The sequence below is a fragment of the Acipenser ruthenus genome, chromosome 38, assembly GCF_902713425.1.
Source record: "Acipenser ruthenus chromosome 38, fAciRut3.2 maternal haplotype, whole genome shotgun sequence".
Classification (NCBI taxonomy): Eukaryota; Metazoa; Chordata; class Actinopteri; order Acipenseriformes; family Acipenseridae; genus Acipenser; species Acipenser ruthenus.
This window is the reverse complement of record NC_081226.1, coordinates 7136068-7157762: the sequence shown is the minus strand read 5'-3', so window position 1 is coordinate 7157762 and position 21695 is coordinate 7136068. Positions and strand designations below refer to the sequence as shown.

Genomic DNA, 21695 nt, shown 5'->3' with positions numbered 1-21695 from the left:
ACAGCCAAATATTTCAAATTTTGACTCATCAGTCCAGAGCACCTGCTGCCATTTTTCTGCACCCCAGTTCCTGTGTTTTCGTGCATAGTTGAGTCGCTTGGCCTTGTTTCCACGTCGGAGGTATGGCTTTTTGGCCGCAAGTCTTCCATGAAGGCCACTTCTGACCAGACTTCTCCTGACAGTAGATGGGTGTACCAGGGTCCCACTGTTTTCTGCCAATTCTGAGCTGATGGCACTGCTGGACATCTTCCGATTGCGAAGGGAAGTAAGCATGATGTGTCTTTCATCTGCTGCAGTAAGTTTCCTTGGCCGACCACTGCGTCTACAGTCCTCAACGTTGCCCGTTTCTTTGTGCTTCTTCAAAAGAGCTTGGACAGCACATCTGGAAACCCCTGTCTGCCTTGAAATTTCTGCCTGGGAGAGACCTTGCTGATGCAGTATAACTACCTTGTGTCTTGTTGCTGTGCTCAGTCTGGCCATGGTGTATGACTTTTGACAGTAAACTGTCTTCAGCAACCTCACCTTGTTAGCTGAGTTTGGCTGTTCCTCACCCAGTTTTATTCCTCCTACACAGCTATTTCTGTTTCAGTTAATGATTGTGTTTCAACCTACATATTGAATTGATGATCATTAGCACCTGTTTGGTATAATTGTTTAATCATACACCTGACTATATGCCTACAAAATCCCTGACTTTGTGCAAGTGTACCTAGAAGAATTGATGCTGTTTTGAAGGCAGAGGGTGGTCACACCAAATATGGATTTGATGTAGATTTTTCTTCTGTTCACTCACTTTGCATTTTGTTAATTGATAAATCTAAACTATTAACATGTCTATTTTTGAAAGCATTCTTACTTTACAGCATTTTTTCACACCTGCCTAAAACTTTTGCACAGTACTGTATATATAGATATAGATATAGATATAGATATAAATATATATAGATATAAAAAAATATACAGTGCCTATAGAAAGTCTAGACCCCTTTCAAAATGTTCACCTTTTGTTGCCTTATAGCCTGGAATTAAAATGCATTAAAATAGTTGTTTTTTTCATTTATCTACACATCCTACCCCACAACTTCCAAGTGAAAAAAATATTCTAGAAATTCGTAGTAAAATAAAAACTGAACTAGCTTGGTTGGATAGGTGTCCATCCCCCTTGTAATAGCAATCCTAAATTAGCTCAAGTGTAACCAATCGCCTTCAAAATCACACACCAAGTTAAATGGCCTCCACCTGTGTTAAATTGTAGTGAGTCACATGATTTCAGGATAAATTCAGCAGTTCCTGTTGGTTCCCTATGCTGGGTAGTGCATTTCAAAGCAAAGACTCAACCATGACCACCAAGGTGCTTTCAAAAGAACTCCGGGACAAAGTTGTTGAAAGGCACAAATCAGGGGATGTGTATAATAATATCAAAGGCCTTGAATATCCCTTGGAGCACGGTCAAGATGATTATTAAGAAGTGGAAGGTGTATGGCACCACCAAGACCCTGCCTAGATCAGGCCATCCCTCCAAACTGGATGACCGGGCAAGAAGGAGACTGATCAGAGAGGCTACCAAGAGGTCAATGGCAACTCTGCAAGAGCTACAAGCTTTTATGGCCAAGACTGGTCAAAGTGTGCATGTGACAACAATATCCCAAGCACTCCACAAATCTGGCCTGTATGGTAGGGTGGCAAGAAGGAAGCCATTACTCAAGAAAGCCCACCTTGAATCCTGTTTGAAGTATGCAAAAAACACTCAGGAGATTCTGTAGCCATGTGGTTTTTTGTGGTGTGATGAAACTAAAAATGAACTTTTTGGCCTAAATGCAAAGCGTTATGTTTGGCGCAAACCCAACACAGCACATCACCCAAAGAACACCATCCCTACTGTGAAGCATGGTGGTGACAGCATCACCCAAAGAACACCATCCCTACTGTGAAGCATGGTGGTGACAGCATCACCCAAAGAACACCATCCCTACTGTGAAGCATGGTGGTGGCAGCGTCACCCAAAGAACACCATCCCTACTGTGAAGCATGGTGGTGGCAGCATCACCCAAAGAACACCATCCCTACTGTGAAGCATGGTGGTGGCAGCATCACCCAAAGAACACCATCCCTACTGTGAAGCATGGTGGTGACAGCATCACCCAAAGAACACCATCCCTACTGTGAAGCATGGTGGTGGCAGCATCATGTTATGGGATGTTTCTCATCGGCAGGGACTGGGGCACTTGTCAGGATAGAAGGGAAAATGAATGGAGCAAAGTACAGAGAAGTCCTTGAGGAAAACCTGCTGCCCTCTGCAAGAAAGCTGAAACTGGGACGGAAGTTCACCTTTCAGCATGACCACGACCCAAAGCACACAGCCAAAGCTACACTGGAGTGGCTAAGGAACTAAAAGGTAAATGTCCTTGAGCGGCCCAGTCAGAGCTCCGACCTAAATCCAATCGAAAATTTGTGGCATGACTTGAAGATTGCTGTCCATCAGCGCTGCCCAAGGAACTTGGCATAGCTCGATAAGTTTTGTAAAGAAGAATGGTCAAATATTGCCAAATCTAGGTGTGCAAAGTTGGTAGAGACCTATCCCAACAGACTCACAGCTGTAATTGCTGCCAAAGGTGCTTCCACCAAGTATTAACTCGGGGTATTTTTAATATATAATTTTTTTCTTAATAAAAACTTTTTTCCCCTTAACAGTGTGGCATATGGTGTGTAGATAAGTGGAAAAAATCCTCATTTAAATGCAATGGGGGTGTAGACTTTTTATAGGCACTGTATATATATATATATATATATATATATATATATATATATATATATATATATATATATATATGTATCCGATTGAATAGGCGCTCGAATGGCAGTCCTGTCTCCTTACCTTGGATCCCTTCTCTCCCTGTCGCCCCTCCGGACCTCTCGTTCCAGCAGGACCCTGAACAGAGAAAAACGATCCTCATCAATATCATCAATTCAAACACGATCCTCATCAATACCATCAATTCACAAACAAGATCTGCATCAATACCATCACTTCAAACAAGATCCTCATCAGTACCATCAATTCATAAACACGATCCTCATCAATACCATCAATTCACAAACAAGATCCTCATCAATACCATCGATTCAAACACAATCCTCAACAATACCATCAATTCACAAACAAGATCCTCATCAATACCATCAATTCAAACACGATCCTCATCAATACCATCAATTCACAAACAAGATCTCAATCAATACCATCAATTCAAACACGATCCTCATCAATACCATCAATTCACAAACAAGATCCCAATCAATACCATCAATTCACAAACAAGATCTTCATCAGTACCATCAATTCATAAACACAATCCTTATCAATACCATCAATTCACAAACATGATCCTCATCAATGCCATCAATTCAAACACGATCCTCATCAATACCATCAATTCACAAACAAGATCCTCATCAATACCATCGATTCAAACACAATCCTCATCAATACCATCAATTCACAAACAAGATCCTCATCAATACCATCAATTCAAACACGATCCTCATCAATACCATCAATTCACAAACAAGATCCCAATCAATACCATCAATTCAAACACGATCCTCATCAATACCATCAATTCACAAACAAGATCCCAATCAATACCATCAATTCACAAACAAGATCTTCATCAGTACCATCAATTCATAAACACAATCCTTATCAATACCATCAATTCACAAACAAGATCCTCATCAATACCATCAATTCACAAACAAGATCCTCATCAATACCATCAATTCAAACAAGATCCTCATCAATACCATCAATTCATAAACACGATCTTTATCAATACCATCAATTCACAAACACGATCCTCATCATTACCATCAATTCACAAACAAGATCCCCATCAATACCATCAATTCATAAACACGATCTTTATCAATACTATCAATTTACAAACACGATCCTCATCAATACCATCAATTCAAACAAGATCCCAAATCAATACCATCAATTCAGAAACAAGATCCTCATCAATACCATCAATTCAAACAAGATCCTCATCAATACCATCAATTCACAAACAAGATCCTCATCAATATCATCAATTCAAACAAGATCCTCATCAATACCATCAATTCACAAACAAGATCTCAATCAGTACCATCAATTCAAACAAGATCCTCATCAATATCATCAATTCACAAAGAAGATCCTCATTAATACCATCAATTCATAAACACGATCCTCATCAATACCATCAATTCACAAACAAGATCCTCATCAATACCATCAATTCACAAACAAGATCCTCATCAATACCATCAATTCACAAACAAGATCCTCATCAATACCATCGATTCAAACACAATCCTCATCAATACCATCAATTCACAAACAAGATCCTCATCAATACCATCAATTCAAACACGATCCTCATCAATACCATCAATTCACAAACAAGATCTCAATCAATACCATCAATTCAAACACGATCCTCATCAATACCATCAATTCACAAACAAGATCCCAATCAATACCATCAATTCACAAACAAGATCTTCATCAGTACCATCAATTCATAAACACAATCCTTATCAATACCATCAATTCACAAACAAGATCCTCATCAATACCATCAATTCACAAACAAGATCCTCATCAATACCATCAATTCAAACAAGATCCTCATCAATACCATCAATTCATAAACACGATCTTTATCAATACCATCAATTCACAAACACGATCCTCATCATTACCATCAATTCACAAACAAGATCCCCATCAATACCATCAATTCATAAACACGATCTTTATCAATACTATCAATTTACAAACACGATCCTCATCAATACCATCAATTCAAACAAGATCCCAAATCAATACCATCAATTCAGAAACAAGATCCTCATCAATACCATCAATTCAAACAAGATCCTCATCAATACCATCAATTCACAAACAAGATCCTCATCAATATCATCAATTCAAACAAGATCCTCATCAATACCATCAATTCACAAACAAGATCTCAATCAGTACCATCAATTCAAACAAGATCCTCATCAATATCATCAATCCACAAAGAAGATCCTCATTAATACCATCAATTCATAAACACGATCCTCATCAATACCATCAATTCACAAACAAGATCCTCATCAATACCATCGATTCACAAACCTAATCATCATCAATACCATCAATTCATAAACACGATCCTTATCAATACCATCAATTCAACAAGATCCTCATCAATACCATTAATTCACAAACACGATCCTCATCAATACCATCAATTCAAACACGATCCTCATCAATACCATCAATTCACAAACACGATCCTCATCAATACCATCACTCCAAACAAGATCCTCATCATTACCATCAATTCACAAACACGAACCTCATCAATACCATCAATTTACAAACACGATCCTCATCAATACCATCAATTCATAAACACGATCCTTATCAATACCATCACTTCAAACAAGATCCTCATCAATACCATCAATTCACAAACACGATCCTCATCAATACCATCAATTCAAACAAGATCCCAAATCAATACCATTAATTCACAAACAAGATCATCATCAATACCATCAATTCAAACAAGACCCTCATCAATACCATCAATTCACAAACAAGATCCTCATCAATATCATAAATTCAAACAAGATCCCAAATCAATACCATCAATTCAAACAAGATCCCCATCAATACCATCAATTCACAAACACAATCCTCATCAATACCATCAATTCTTGAAATGTATTGTTTACGACTGTAAGTCGCCCTGGATAAGGTCGTCTGCTAAGAAATAAATAAATAATAAATTCACAAACAAGATCCCTCGAGGATCGGGGGACCCCTGGCTCAGCTCTTACCCTCTTTCCAGGAGGTCCTGGGGGGCCGTTCTCACCAGTAGGTCCGGGGGAGCCCTGCGGAGAGAGAGAGGAGGGGGAGGGGGACAGTCAATACAAGGAGGTAACTCTTATGAAAGTATAATAAAGCATAGGGAAACACTGTAAAGCACAGAGAGGTCTGGTAAAGCATAGGCAAGCATTGTAAGCACAGAGAGGTATAGTTAAGCATTGTAAAGCACAGAGAGGTATAGTAAAGCATAGGCAAGCATTGTAAAGCACAGAGAGGTGTGGTAAAGCATATTAAAAAACATGGTAAACCAGGGTAAATTATGGCAAATGCACACATAGCCATGGGAAAAGCATGGGGAAACTGCAAAAATACAGTGGTAAACCTTTATAAGAGAAAATACATTCAACTGATCACAATAAATAATTGAATATGATTTAAGAAGTACTGAACAAATGAACAGTGCAGTTTGTGTGCAGTCACTCACCGCTTGTCCTTGCTCTCCATCCTCTCCTCTCTCACCTTTTGCTCCGTCTTGACCCTGAAAAACAAGATTGACTCCCTCAGATAAAAAACAACATTATACAACATCACAGCAGCATTGCACATAGACACACCCTCAGAGACAACACAACATCACAGTAGCAATGCACAGACACACCCTCAGAGACAACACAACATCACAGCAGCAATGCAGACACACCCTCAGAGACAACACAACATCACAGCAGCAATGCACAGACACACCCTCAGAGACAACACAACATCACAGCAGCAATGCACAGACACACCCTCAGAGACAACACAACATCACAGCAGCAATGCACAGACACACCCTCAGAGACAACACAACATCACAGCAGCAATGCACATAGACACACCCTCAGAGACAACACAACATCACAGCAGCATTGCACATAGACACACCCTCAGAGACAACACAACATCACAGCAGCAATGCACAGACACACCCTCAGAGACAACACAACATCACAGCAGCATTGCACAGACACACCCTCAGAGACAACACAACATCACAGCAGCAATGCACATAGATACACCCTCAGAGACAACACAACATCACAGCAGCATTGCACATAGACACACCCTCAGAGACAACACAACATCACAGCAGCAATGCACAGACACACCCTCAGAGACAACACAACATCACAGCAGCATTGCACAGACACACCCTCAGAGACAACACAACATCACAGCAGCAATGCACAGGTATACCCTCAGAGACAACACAACATCACAGCAGCAATGCACAGACACACCCTCAGAGACAACACAACATCACAGCAGCAATGTGTTGCACACTAATTGCAATTATGGTGCACCATTATGGTTAGTGCCCTTTCGTAAATGAGGCCCAATGTTCGCTAAACTTAAAGTTATGAAATATTGGTCAGGATTTTCAAAAAACAGTTTATTGTATCAAACTCATGGTATGGTAATGATACTTTTAGTAGCAAGTGATTTTCAAACTAAATGTGTTAATTAAATCAATCCGTTAATGCTTTGAAACTGAGTCGATGAGGTTGTTAATGAATGCATTTCTCGTTAAAAAGTTTAATTGTCGCAGGTCACATACATCACTTCCTGTTTGAATGACGAGATAAGGGGAACTCGTTAATCAAAATGCAACATGGAAGCATAATTCGCTGTTATGGAAACTATCTATCTATCTTGTGTATAATTTGTAAATTGCATTCAAAATGGTGCATTTTGTCATGCAGAATGTACAATTATTTAGAACACTTCACACATAAAATGCTCATTTATGATTATCTGGCTTGTGGATAAAAATCGATTAAAAAAAATAATTAATAAATACTAATTAAACCCCACTCGTCGTTCACCCTCATGCGGGGAGAGATTTTGCCACAGCTTACTACATAACTCTTTAAATGTGCATTTAGAATTTTTGGTTAAAAAGAAGGAAAAAAATACCGTAGTCATCTATGTATCATCTGTATTTATTTTCTTATGTTGACATCTAATTTTGTATGTATTTAGCATGTACGATTGTAGGCTTTAAATAAATATGTTTGAAGTGCCATTGGTGTTTGTAGTTGTTAATTATATTATACATGTATACTGTGTGTGTAACACGTCATTATAGATTTATTAAGCTTTTAAAATTAAACCAATACACAATACACCATTTTGTTTATAAAGAAAGTCAACATGATTAGAAGTAGCCTCCGAACACTTACAGTATTATATTATAAGAACATTTTATATGAATACAAACGTGTGAAAGTGACATAAAGTGAGGTGGGAGTCTGACAACATTACAAATACGTTCAGGCAAAATCCATGTGAATGATCTCGATCACATTTCTAATGGATCTGCATGTCCTTGTACGCCTGGTCTTCGTTCTTGTGTGGATTAGACACACGTGTTAAAAGCCAAGCAAATCCACAATCACCCAAGGAAACTTTATTGTAATTTCTAATATGCTGTTTTCTATACCAAGACTTCAGTTGTATAATTCAAATAAAATCTACAGTACAGGTCAGCTGTCATATAATATACGTTTGCAGAATTCAAATAGGCTACAATTGCACTGATAATTTCTTGGTAGTAACATTACACCGAGTGCAAACAACGGTTTATCATTTTAACAATACAACCCACGTTCTGTAAGGTTACAAATGGATAAAACAAGTGAATAAATCTCCTTCATAACCACAAGTATAACAAATGATAAAATACTTTCATAACAACAAATATTGAATTATCTAGGTAGTCTGTACGAAATGATCCTGTACTCTCTCTCTCTGTATCGTCTGTGTCACAGCCACGGTCTGTTAAATTTCTCTTTCAAGGTGAGTTATAGTCTTTCGTTAATTAAATCCCTCATTTCCCAAATGCAAATTAACTTCCCACGCAAACAAAAGAAATAGTCGCAAGAAGCACTGCTCGTTACGATAGTAACATTATTTCACAAGTCAACATAATTTAAAAATAACATTCAGAAGATTATTTAATAATGACCACTTGAAAATGGCAAAATCAATGCTACATACCGATTTCTTGATTAACAATGGAGTTATCATTTATCATTTTGGAGAAGAAATTCTGAATCAAACTAAGCTCTTTGATTAAAGACTTCTTGAAAGTTATGTTACCAGGTCATAAATTCAGTGTGTGTCTGTGTTTGTGCGTGCATGCATGTGTGTGTGTGTACTATAGTAACTGCTAATTTAAATGATTGTTCCACTTGTTGTGTAATTGTTGTACGGTTGCTCTTAATTTAATGTACATGTCTCTTGTCAGCCCCACGGCCTCTCTGTGTTATCCTCGTGTGTGTATTTCTCGCCCCCAGTGTGTTACGCTTCCCGTCTGCTTACCCTTTCCCCTGTTTCCATCTTTATTCTCTGCTCAGTTCAGTGCTTATAAATGCTACAGTTTGTTAGTAGTCACCGTTGCAGAGCAAATAAAAAAGCAACACATTGAAATTCCATTTGCTCGTCTCGTCCTTCTTTGCTGAACCTGAGCGCACCAGGCGTCACAATATGCTTTTATTAAAGACAGTTCATTGTTTTTATCCCCATGACTTTATTCTCCCTCTGTCATTTCTCTGTGATTTTGAACGCATTGACCGTGACTGCTCCGTGATTTACGGCCACATTTTCTGTGACAAACTCCTAGCCCTGATAATGATTGTGAATCATGTTTTGACTGTGTCTTTCCTTGCCACCGCGTTCAAAATGATTTCTTCCTCAAACACTGAAAATATGATTATATCAATGACTCAAATGATGGATAGTGTCCAAGTAATTGATTATTGCTTTGACCCTGCTCTCGAGTTTCGCAGCATGCGCAGTGTACCCCCAGAGTTTTGGGGGTTCATGAACGAGGGTGTGATACTCACTCGAGGTCCGAGCTCTCCAGGGGGTCCTGGGTCACCTGGGAATCCAACTGGGCCCTAAAAACAGAGGGGGACGCTGTTAGAACCAACTCAACACCACACCTCAGACTACTGTATTGGGTACGGTATGATACATATAGAATATTGTATAGGGGGCTGTATGATACATATAGAATATTGTATAGGATGCTGTATGATACATATAGAATATTGTATAGGATGCTGTAGGATACATATAGAATATTGTATAGGATGCTGTAGGATACATATAGAATATTGTATAGGGTGCTGTATGATACATATAGAATATTGTATATGGTGCTGGATGATATAAGCTGATATCCACAATTGAGAGGTCAGTGGCTACCCAGGAGTGGACTGACTTAGGTGAAAATCAGCTTGAATCTCACACTGCACATTGGACTCGACTTTTTAAAAACATTATTAAATAAGAATAATTACAGTAAAGCTAGTCTTAGTGAGATGTGATTCCATCTGATACAAACTATCTGATACATTTCAGAGGGTTGGATCACATCAATATCAGGGTCTGCTATATATTATAAAGTCATTTCAGAGGGCTGGATCACACCAATATCAGGGTCTGCTATATATTATAAAGACATTTCAGAGGGCTGTATCACATCAATATCAGGGTATAGTGCTATATATTATAAAGACATTTCAGAGGGCTGTATCACATCAATATCAGGGTATAGTGCTATATATTATAAAGTCATTTCAGAGGGCTGGATCACACCAATATCAGGGTCTGCTATATATTATAAAGACATTTCAGAGGGCTGGATCACATCAATATCAGGGTCTAGCGCTATATATTATAAAGACATTTCAGAGGGCTGGATCACATCAATATCAGGGTATAGTGCTATATATTATAAAGACATTTCAGAGGGCTGGATCACATCAATATCAGGGTCTGCTATATATTATAAAGACATTTCAGAGGGCTGGATCACACCAATATCAGGGTCTGCTATATATTATAAAGACATTTCAGAGGGCTGGATCACATCAATATCAGGGTCTGCTATATATTATAAAGTCATTTCAGAGGGCTGGATCACACCAATATCAGGGTCTAGCGCTATATATTATAAAGACATTTCAGAGGGCTGGATCACATCAATATCAGGATCTGCTATATATTATAAAGACATTTCAGAGGGCTGGATCACATCAATATCAGGGTCTAGCGCTATATATTATAAAGACATTTCAGAGGGCTGGATCACATCAATATCAGGGTCTAGTGCTATATATTATAAAGACATTTCAGAGGGCTGGATCACATCAATATCAGGGTCTGCTATATATTATAAAGACATTTCAGAGGGCTGGTTCACATCAATATCAGGCTATAGTGCTATATATTATAAAGACATTTCAGAGGGCTGTATCACTATAGCAAGCCAAATTATCATTATCATTTAGAGAAATCTCAAATTAATATCATTTTAAGATATCTAAAATACATTTAGAGATGTCTGAAAATTATTTCCAGATATTATTAAATGGAGATTTAAATTAGATATCTAAAATACATTTTGAAATATCTTTAAATCAAATGATATTTGTTTCATGTCTGCATGTCTGTATGTCTCACAGGGTTTCAGTGATATGTTGATGTTTGTTTCATGTCTGTATGACTCACAGGGTTTCAGTGATATGTTGATGTTTGTTTCATGTCTGTATGTCTCACAGGGTTTCAGTGATATGTTGATGTTTGTTTCATGTCTGTATGTCTCACAGGGTTTCAGTGATATGTTGATGTTTGTTTCATGTCTGTATGACTCACAGGGTTTCAGTGATATGTTGATGTTTGTTTCATGTCTGTATGACTCACAGGGTTTCAGTGATATGTTGATGTTTGTTTCATGTCTGTATGACTCACAGGGTTTCAGTGATATGTTGATGTTTGTTTCATGTCTGTATGACTCACAGGGTTTCAGTGATATGTTGATGTTTGTTTCATGTCTGTATGACTCACAGGGTTTCAGTAATATGTTGATGTTTGTTTCATGTCTGTATGACTCACAGGGTTTCAGTGATATGTTGATGTTTGTTTCATGTCTGTATGACTCACAGGGTTTCAGTGATATGTTGATGTTTGTTTCATGTCTGTATGACTCACAGGGTTTCAGTGATATGTTGATGTTTGTTTCATGTCTGTACGACTCACAGGGTTTCAGTGATATGTTGATGTTTGTTTCATGTCTGTATGACTCACAGGGTTTCAGTGATATGTTGATGTTTGTTTCATGTCTGTATGACTCACAGGGTTTCAGTGATATGTTGATGTTTGTTTCATGTCTGTATGACTCACAGGGTTTCAGTGATATGTTGATGTTTGTTTCATGTCTGTATGACTCACAGGGTTTCAGTGATATGTTGATGTTTGTTTCATGTCTGTATGACTCACAGGGTTTCAGTGATATGTTGATGTTTGTTTCATGTCTGTATGACTCACAGGGTTTCAGTGATATGTTGATGTTTGTTTCATGTCTGTATGACTCTCAGGGTTTCAGTGATATGTTGATGTTTGTTTCATGTCTGTATGTCTCACAGGGTTTCAGTGATATGTTGATGTTTGTTTCATGTCTGTATGACTCACAGGGTTTCAGTGATATGTTGATGTTTGTTTCATGTCTGTATGACTCTCAGGGTTTCAGTGATATGTTGATGTTTGTTTCATGTCTGTATGACTCTCAGGGTTTCAGTGATATGTTGATGTTTGTTTCATGTCTGTATGTCTCACAGGGTTTCAGTGATATGTTGATGTTTGTTTCATGTCTGTATGACTCACAGGGTTTCAGTGATATGTTGATGTTTGTTTCATGTCTGTATGACTCACAGGGTTTCAGTGATATGTTGATGTTTGTTTCATGTCTGTATGTCTCACAGGGTTTCAGTGATATGTTGATGTTTGTTTCATGTCTGTATGTCTCACAGGGTTTCAGTGATATGTTGATGTTTGTTTCATGTCTGTATGACTCACAGGGTTTCAGTGATATGTTGATGTTTGTTTCATGTCTGTATGACTCACAGGGTTTCAGTGATATGTTGATGTTTGTTTCATGTCTGTATGTCTCACAGGGTTTCAGTGATATGTTGATGTTTGTTTCATGTCTGTATGACTCACAGGGTTTCAGTGATATGTTGATGTTTGTTTCATGTCTGTATGACTCACAGGGTTTCAGTGATATGTTGATGTTTGTTTCATGTCTGTATGACTCACAGGGTTTCAGTGATATGTTGATGTTTGTTTCATGTCTGTATGACTCACAGGATTTCAGTGATATGTGGATGTTTGTTTCATGTCTGTATGACTCACAGGGTTTCCTTTGGGTCCGTCGTCTCCGGTGGGTCCCTTCACTCCTGCTGGTCCGGCCGTGCCAGGCTGTCCCGCCTCCCCCTTCTCTCCACGCTCCCCGCGAGGGCCCTGCATTGGACACGGCAGCCGTCAATCAACACGCTCTCACAGTGAGAACAGCACAACAGCACTGACACACACACACACACACACACACACTGACACACACGACTGTTTTAAATTGATTTTAATGACAACAGATCTACCACACTTTAAATAATCAATAACATCAAAGATCCATCAGTGCATGATGGTGTCTTTATTATATTTCTGTCTGTAAAAATAGGAAAACACCTAGGAAGGTCATATTTTAATGATTTACCCTACTCAGACAAACCCAATCCTCTGATATGAACTCTGCAGAGGGTACAACTATGAGAAACTAAGCCTCGCAATGCCTTCCTCAGTGTAATAAATTCAAGGGTATTGCTCCTCATACCTTTGCACCGGGCTCTCCTGCTACACCTGGGGCTCCGGATTCACCCGGCTCTCCCTGGGAATCAGAAACACAAACAGTTAGAACTGGACTGGGACCAGGGACTGCAGAGACCACAAGCATGGTAGCACACGGGTCACAGTATATTAGCAAACAATCAGACAATATGCACAGCTATATAATATGATAGCGCACTGTCACTGCATGATACATAGCAGATTCAACTGCAGTTATTCCAGGAACGAGGATGAGGCTGGATAACCCAAATGAGCCACTGAAGGGTCTGGTGATCCTCCTGAGTGAATAAACACAGCAGCGTTCTATGTGCGTTCACAATGGAGTGCACTGTTTATATAGATCAGTGTTTCTCAATGGGGGCGGTACCGCCCCCCCAAGGGGCGTTCTGAAGCCAAAGGAGGGTGTTTACATCCAAGAGGGCTTAGCTAAAAAGGGGGGTGGTGGTTGTGTTTTCTTATTTAAAATTAAGGAAACTTTTATTTCAAAATGTTGATTAACTACTGTGACAGAAATATAATGAGTTCTGGTTGTAAATCTCCCTCCTGGCCTGTGAGGGTGCTAAGTAGCGAAAGGGAAAGGCTTTGGATGGGTTGGCCTGACAGTTCATTTTCTGGGTCGGGAAGTCGGTCAGCCTGGAAGAAGGCGAGACTCCGTTGCAGGAACGTATTGACCCGGAAGGTAAACGAGGTAGCAGCTGCAGGCAATAGAGTCAGCTGCAATCGTTTACCAAGGGGTCATGCATGATCGCATAAAAGGGGCCGGAGAATCTTAAATCTTTTCCTTCGCTTGGGTTTCAGAGCAAATACGAAACTGGAAGGACCGGAGAGATCCCCTGTGTATTATTGTGAGCAGTATTTGCGAGTGTTCTGTTTGTTTTTGTCGCTGTTAGTAATTGTCTTTTGTTTTGTAAATTCACTAGATGGCTAACACATCTCCGGAGCTGTCGCTTTGGGCCAGCACTACCCGGAACAACACTGCACTACAGTCACTGTTTAAATTGTTATCACCCACCACCTACACTACTGCACGCACCCGGACTGGTGTATTGCATTGTATTGTGGGGCGGATAAAGTGTACTATTATTTGGTTTGCAAAACCAGTTATTATTGTCTCCTGCCATGCTCTACACATTGGTGTGTATTGCCGGGGGATTATTGTTTGGTCACCAGACCTGGATACAATTAAAGACTGTTCCAAACTGGATTATAACTCTCTGTGTTTCATTACTGCACTGCATCACCCCTGCACCTGCACGTCTACTTACACACCATGTACTCACTGACTTGTAAACTATAAGATCCTGTAAACACCAAGTCAGAAATACCCGGTTGCTATGAACCGGGTATTTCGATTCTGGTTCCAAAACTATTTACAAATGTGAGCGTGTGATGTCAATGTGTGAGCGGGGGGGTCAATAAATAGATTGCGAAAACTGGAAATACATAACAGATATTTTGCAAAGGAAAAATACTGTACATGTAACATATGATCGATACACGATCGTTTGCGATGTTCCGACAATATTGTGCAATCTATGAAATCACCCTGTATAATTAGAGTTAACAAATCAATCAATAATCTCCAATTGGCACAGTAACAGTTTTATTACAACAGCGAAAGTCATTGTGTGCTTGTATATGAACCTTGTTAACTGCAAATTTCACAAGGCTTACAATTAAAAAAATCTTTAACCACATGGTATGTGCAAACAGGTCAGTGTATGTTAGGATCCCAAACCGAAATACGACCCCATCGGCTTGGGGTTGTCTTTCGAATGATCCCCTCGAGGTGCAGAAGATTCACTTTACCCAAAGCGTTTTCATCACTTCATGTAAAAGTGAGACTGAATTATTCTCCAGGGAAATGCATATAATGCATATAAAATAAATAAAAAGAAACTCGAAACCCCTCGTTATTGCTGTAATAAATATTTCCAGACCTTTTTTTCTAAGTGTGAACGTGTCAATTATAGTTATCAAATGTATTTGACAGAAATTCATGTTTTAATAATCCGTTTTAATAAAAAATAACAGCACTCACTGCAACCGGATCCCTGATATTTGTATCCAGTTCATCGGTTCCAAAGCAGGAACCGGGTCCCTGATTTCAAAGGAACCGGTTCACACATCTCTACTGCTATCCACAGCACGGCACAAGCAATCGAGATATGTCCCCCATATTCCATAATACTACATATTTTATGCATGTAGCTGCATGTTGATTAGGGTTTCATTATTTTTGTTTTATGAATTATTTCTCGGAACTAGTGGAATTAAATGTAATTAATAATTGATGTTAATTAAACGGCATTGTTAATCGGCAATAATTCTTATTTTTTTATTTTCTGTGGCAAGGGGGCGATGACTAAGCTCAGCTGATCATTAGGGGCCGTTGTTATGAAAAAGGTTGAGAAACACTGATATAGATGCATTGACGAGAAGTATATTAAACAGCTGACTGAGAGGATTACTTTACTGTAACAGTGAGTATAAGAGTGCAAACAGCAGCTCCGTGTTTGTAATAGGCGTGAATGCCTCGACTCACCTTCTCTCCTACATTACCAGGGTTACCCAAACCTCCAGGGGGACCTTGTGGACCCTACAAGAGAATCATTCATACAGTTAGTACAAAAACATACAAAATAGAAGCATTAGCCAAAACATTGAATATTTGCGAGCAAAATATTTTCACTAAGTTTGCAATTATTAAATACTGTTAAATATATAGATGATGCAAAACGACCAATCACTAGATTGGGTTTCTAAACAATATATATATATATCTGTATGTATATTTATATATGCAAACTATTGGTTGTGGGACGTCCGTGAAATGAAGTCGCTGCAGACCTGTTACCTGTTATACAGTACTGGTGCTACTACTGCTATTACCATGACTACTACTGCTACTGCATCTACTACTGCTGCTACTAATAATAAGAGTAATAATGATAATCAAAGTGTATTGGGTGTGCTGTCTTGGGTGTGCTGTCTTGGGGGTGCTGTACTGGGTGTGCTGTACTGGGTGTGCTGTATTGGGTGTGTTGTATTGGGTGTGCTGTACTGGGTGTGTTGTATTGCTGGTTGAAGGCTGAGTTGAGAGGGGACTCACGTCAGCTCCACTGGGGCCAGCTGGACCTCTGGGGCCCGGGGGACCTGGGGGGCCCTGCAGAAAAAGAGGGGGGGAGGAGAGAGAGAGAGAGAGAGAGAGAGAGAGAGAGAGAGAGAGAGAGAGAGAGAGAGAGAGTTATTGATAGAAAACAACAAAGCTTTTTTCTATTTTGTTCAATTGGACCTGGAAGTGCTAACCCCCATTTTACTGAATAGACATTTTAGGTTAAAATAATATTTTATTTATGTATTAATTAATTAATGACTGTATTGATCTGATCTAATGAATCCATTTTTTATTTTAATAAAACAGTATCTGTGTGGGATACCGGTATCAAATATTGAATTATAATAATTATAATAATAATAATAATAATAATAATAACAATAATAAGTAGCAATGTTGACCTCACCATGGGGCCCACGTCTCCAGTCTCTCCTTTCTCTCCTGATGGACCAGGCAAACCCTGAGGAACAAAACACAACGTTATCAATCGCCAACAACCAATCAATTATCAATAATCAATCCATTGGGTTTATACAGAACTTTACAAATAACAAGAAACACAATATTTCAACTAACAAACTTCAAACGAGTGTGTTGTTATACAAGTTCCAAGACGAACCCGCACCATGAATTAACACTAGAATTGTAAACAAGCACAAATAACCAGGATTCTTTTAATAATTGACATCTGCACGATGTATCGGAGCCCCCACTGGCTCCTTTATCATTTGATCGTTGTTTTACATCTGCTTGTCGTTAATTTTCATGTATATTTTATTCATTTTGTCCCTGCTATAAGCAATAATAAAACACAATATTAAACCATATTATCAGTGTGAGAGTGCTGCAGCACCTAGTGTTTATTATTATTATTGATTTCTTAGCAGACACCCTTATTCAGGGTGACTTACAATTGTTACAAGATATCACATTATTTTTACATACAATTACCCATTTATACAGTTGGGTTTTTACTGGAGCAATCTAGATAAAGTACCTTGCTCAAGGGTAACAAAATACTGAGCTCAAGTCATGTGATTTCATAAAAATGCCAGGTGCTCAGTGTTTGGTATTTGAGTTGAGTTTAAATTGCCAAAATGAGTTGATTAAGAATCTGTATAAATAGCCATTCGAAAAGACATGATTTTCATTAACGCAAGAACAGAGATTACAATTGCACAACTTCAAGGAAATAATGTCGAGGTCTTGCCGTGGACAGCTTTTTCTCCTGACCTGAGTCCAATAGAACATCTGTGGGACCAAATCGCCAGCGCCATCCACAGGAGACAACCGCGACCAGCCAACCTTCACCAGCTGGCTGCAGCGGAACATCCCACAGCAGTCTATCCAGAGGCTGATCAGGTCTATGCGTCAACGCTGCCAGGATTGTGATAATGCTCAGGGAGGTCACACCCGATACTAACTTTGTCATGTTTTCATTTTGACAACGTCATGTTTCATTCTGAAAACTTATATATATATGAATCAGTCCTTAGAGATTATGTCATGTGATTGGTTAAAAGCTCATCACATGACCAAAAATAGATCTAACTATTGCCCCTGTGACGGTGTTTACAGTCAATAGGTTTTTTTACAAACTCCCTCAGATTACATCGTCACGCTGAACGTCCTTCCGCTCTACACACAACAAAGCAAAATGGAGGACAACAGAAAATGAATGATAAAATATACCAGAAAACAAGATGCTGTAAACACTAAAATCATTATGAAGAATTAGCTTTCAGTGTGTTTTCTGACTTTCTAATATTCAAACAAATCCAAATTATATAAAGAAACGAGTAGCGAGTAATAAGTTGTTTTATTTTCAGTAACGTGCCCAACTCTGGAAATTAGCATGTGTTCTTCAACCAAGTAAGTAGCCAAAGCACAGCGAGCTCGGGAGACAGCGTCCAGCCTGCCAGCTTTTACCACGGACTGGAAACACGTTCGATAGCCTAGAAATTGAATGTATGCAGCACCAAGTGACTGACCTGGCGGATCTTCCACGGGATCTGGAAGAGATGAATACTGGCACGAAATTGCCGCATTGTCTACACCTAGCGGAGAGCCACGTTTTCCGACACTTGCTCAGTTTGCCATTAATATGTTGGCTTTGCCACATAGTACTGCAGAATTAGAATACATTTCTTCTCAGAGGAACATTGTAAAAACTGACGCAAGAAATCAACTGTCAGACATTCTGGATGGAATTCTGACTATCGTCTGTAAAAAGAGCACAAGCTTTCAGACCAGCGAAACAAACGAACCACTCTGCAAATGACCCAGTCTGCAAGTGTGAGAGGGGTTCTGCTCCGGTTCTGATCTCAGTGACTCACCTGCAGTCCAATTGGGCCGGGAGGACCGGGGAACCCTCGGGGGCCCTCGTCTCCCTTTGCTCCGAACGGACCCTGCTGACCCCTGGGGCCAAGCTCACCATCAGCACCCTAAAGGGGAGAGGAGAAGAGGAGAGGGTCATGCCGTGAACAGAACACTAGCCAGGAATGTTAAACAGACAATCGGAAAATATATAGGAGTTTGTTTGTATATCTATATATATACAGTCAGCACTCATATATTCGACCCTATAACATTTTCACTTCAATGGCGTTTAAACGAGTGTGATGCATATCTGATTATTTCATCTGATTTGACGTGTATGTAGGTGAGCACGTTGTAACCTGACCCCTCCCACCCAAACACACACACACACACACACACACACACACACAGAGACACACACACGCATTTCATACAGAAAGAATAAATGTGACTTGGGTTTGAGGAACTGTACAGGGAGACTGATATTGTAGCGCATACTTTTCTTTTCGTTGGCACTGTTTAACTATTTGAGACAGTCCTCCTGTTAGTTTCGTTTTTCATCCAGATGGGTCTTTCATTGATTCTTTCATTGAAATATGTTAGCGCACGAGTTGGGGGAATAACACAGCAGTGTTTTTTCAGGGAACACAAAAAAGATACAATGTCATAAATACATAGCTGAAAGGACTGTGTTTTAAAATAAGTAGGCTTCCATTTGGATGTACTGTAGTTGGTTTTGTTGGTACAGTACTACGTTAACAGAAGTAGTATTTTAATTCAGAACGATATGATTCAGAAAATATCAGTTGCCAAAAGAGACGACTGGACACGTGAACTGTAATACAGTACATGTTCGTAATGTAGCAGTTTGCAAAATTCCCCATTAAAAATGAAATAAAAAAACGTGGGCTGTGACGGTTAAACAAGCAAACTGAGACAGTGAAGAGACGGGCTTTGTATCAGAAAACTGGCGACGCAGTCGGAAATCGTGTGTGACGGGTAAGTGCAATAATTTGTTACATATATATATAATAGGGATTGATTTTATTCGTAATACAAGGACGGTGCAACGTGTATCTGAGTGCCGTATATCTGATATAGATATTAGAGGTTGGCACGGGTACCTGAAAACCTGGGTTTTAAATGACCCGACCCGGGTCTCTCTTTACTACCCGGGTATCCATTATTAATTTGAGAATTGAAAGAAAATGTAGAGAATATGACAATGCAGTTGTAAGCACGGGTCTCTGACGGGCGTAATAAAGACAATGTTAAAACAAGCTTTGCTTCAAGCCTTTTCTTAACTGACAGGATCTCAGTGTTTTACAGAAATCAATAACACAGCGAGAGGCAGGTGCACCTCAATAATGATAACTGCGGCCACTATTCTTCTCAGGAACTAAATCGGAAACAAAACAACATCCTGTTGGGTTCATGACTTCCAATATGGAATGCGTTACCTACAGTTACTGCGCAGATATCGTTTCTTACCAAATAGATCAGATAAGTGGACATAAACATTTTATTTTATTCTATTATAATTTGAAGTGTAACTGAGTAAAAGCGGACATGCTCCAAAATGCGTGAGGTGCAAAGTACAAAATGAAATCAATATGAGAAAAACATTACTCACACACTTACGAAACGTGCACCTATTTTGTTTTGGGTTAAATAAAAAATATCTGTGGAGCACAATAAGTGTGCTTCCTCCTTTGAATGAAATGCTTCCTTGACAGAGTTTGCAAATTCCGTTTTCTCCTGCTTGGTAAAGAAATTCCACAGAACGCTTTGCAGAATATGAGCAAAGAATCCCACAGCATGAAGCGGATTTAACATGAATAACTGGATTCAAACTGAGATGGGTTTATTATTATTAATATTAATATTATTATTAGGATGTTTCCAGTACTGAAAAAGGTTACATAGGTCTACAGATCTGAAGGGACTAAATGTTTGTGTACTATATAGTATTTAAATATGTATCATGCACTTAAAACATTAATATATGATATTTCTTTTAATCATTACCTGAAATGTTTTCATGGCAGGTATCTTGTTCTGGATTTTCTACCTGTGCCGTCATTCATAGTAATATTGACTTAATGTTACTTTGTCAATACAAAGTAAAATATGAATGTAATCAATGATCTACAGTATAGGGGGTTTAATCCATTTCAAACCCCAAGTGATTCAGGTACAGAGGAAGGTATGTTACAATTATACTAGACTGAATACAGTATGTCCATGATGTTGTTAGAGTGAGTTATCGATAAGGTTAATAAAGATGATAATCAATAATCTATACTCACAGCGGCTCCGGGCTGTCCGACTGGACCCATTGGACCTGGGGGCCCAGGGGGACCCTGAGAGAGAGAGAGAGAGAGAGGAGTTAGAAAAGCACACAGCCTCTCCAGTACCCCACCCACCCCTCTACACACAGCAGCACATCCTGTCCAGTCTGTGTCTAAGATGATCACAACACATTCTAAAACAATTCCAGTCTTCATGGCTTCTAAAGGAATGCACAGTAATCAGTAGTGTGGTACTCACATGCTCTCCCTTGCTTCCTTTGGCACCCTTCTGTCCATGCTCTCCGATCTCACCCTGCACAGACAGACACACAGACAGTATTGATCAGTCATCGATTACCTACTG

At 39.2% G+C, this 21695-nt stretch overlaps 1 protein-coding gene across 11 annotated transcripts in view; it reads right to left on the bottom strand.

Moving 5' to 3' along the window:
- LOC117434268 (collagen alpha-1(XI) chain) overlaps nt 1-21695 on the bottom strand; it is a 154744-nt gene that overhangs the window by 21578 nt on the left and 111471 nt on the right. For all 11 annotated transcript variants that reach the window (XM_059008792.1, XM_059008791.1, XM_059008795.1 and 8 more), the window contains 12 exons: nt 21591-21644; nt 21350-21403; nt 19058-19165; nt 17128-17181; nt 16716-16769; nt 16149-16202; nt 13590-13643; nt 13112-13219; nt 9760-9813; nt 6357-6410; nt 5884-5937; nt 2876-2929 (listed from right to left, as the gene is read on the bottom strand). In XM_059008792.1, the coding sequence (XP_058864775.1) occupies nt 2876-2929; nt 5884-5937; nt 6357-6410; nt 9760-9813; nt 13112-13219; nt 13590-13643; nt 16149-16202; nt 16716-16769; nt 17128-17181; nt 19058-19165; nt 21350-21403; nt 21591-21644 (756 nt within the window). The remainder of the gene's footprint in view (nt 1-2875; nt 2930-5883; nt 5938-6356; nt 6411-9759; nt 9814-13111; nt 13220-13589; nt 13644-16148; nt 16203-16715; nt 16770-17127; nt 17182-19057; nt 19166-21349; nt 21404-21590; nt 21645-21695) is intronic.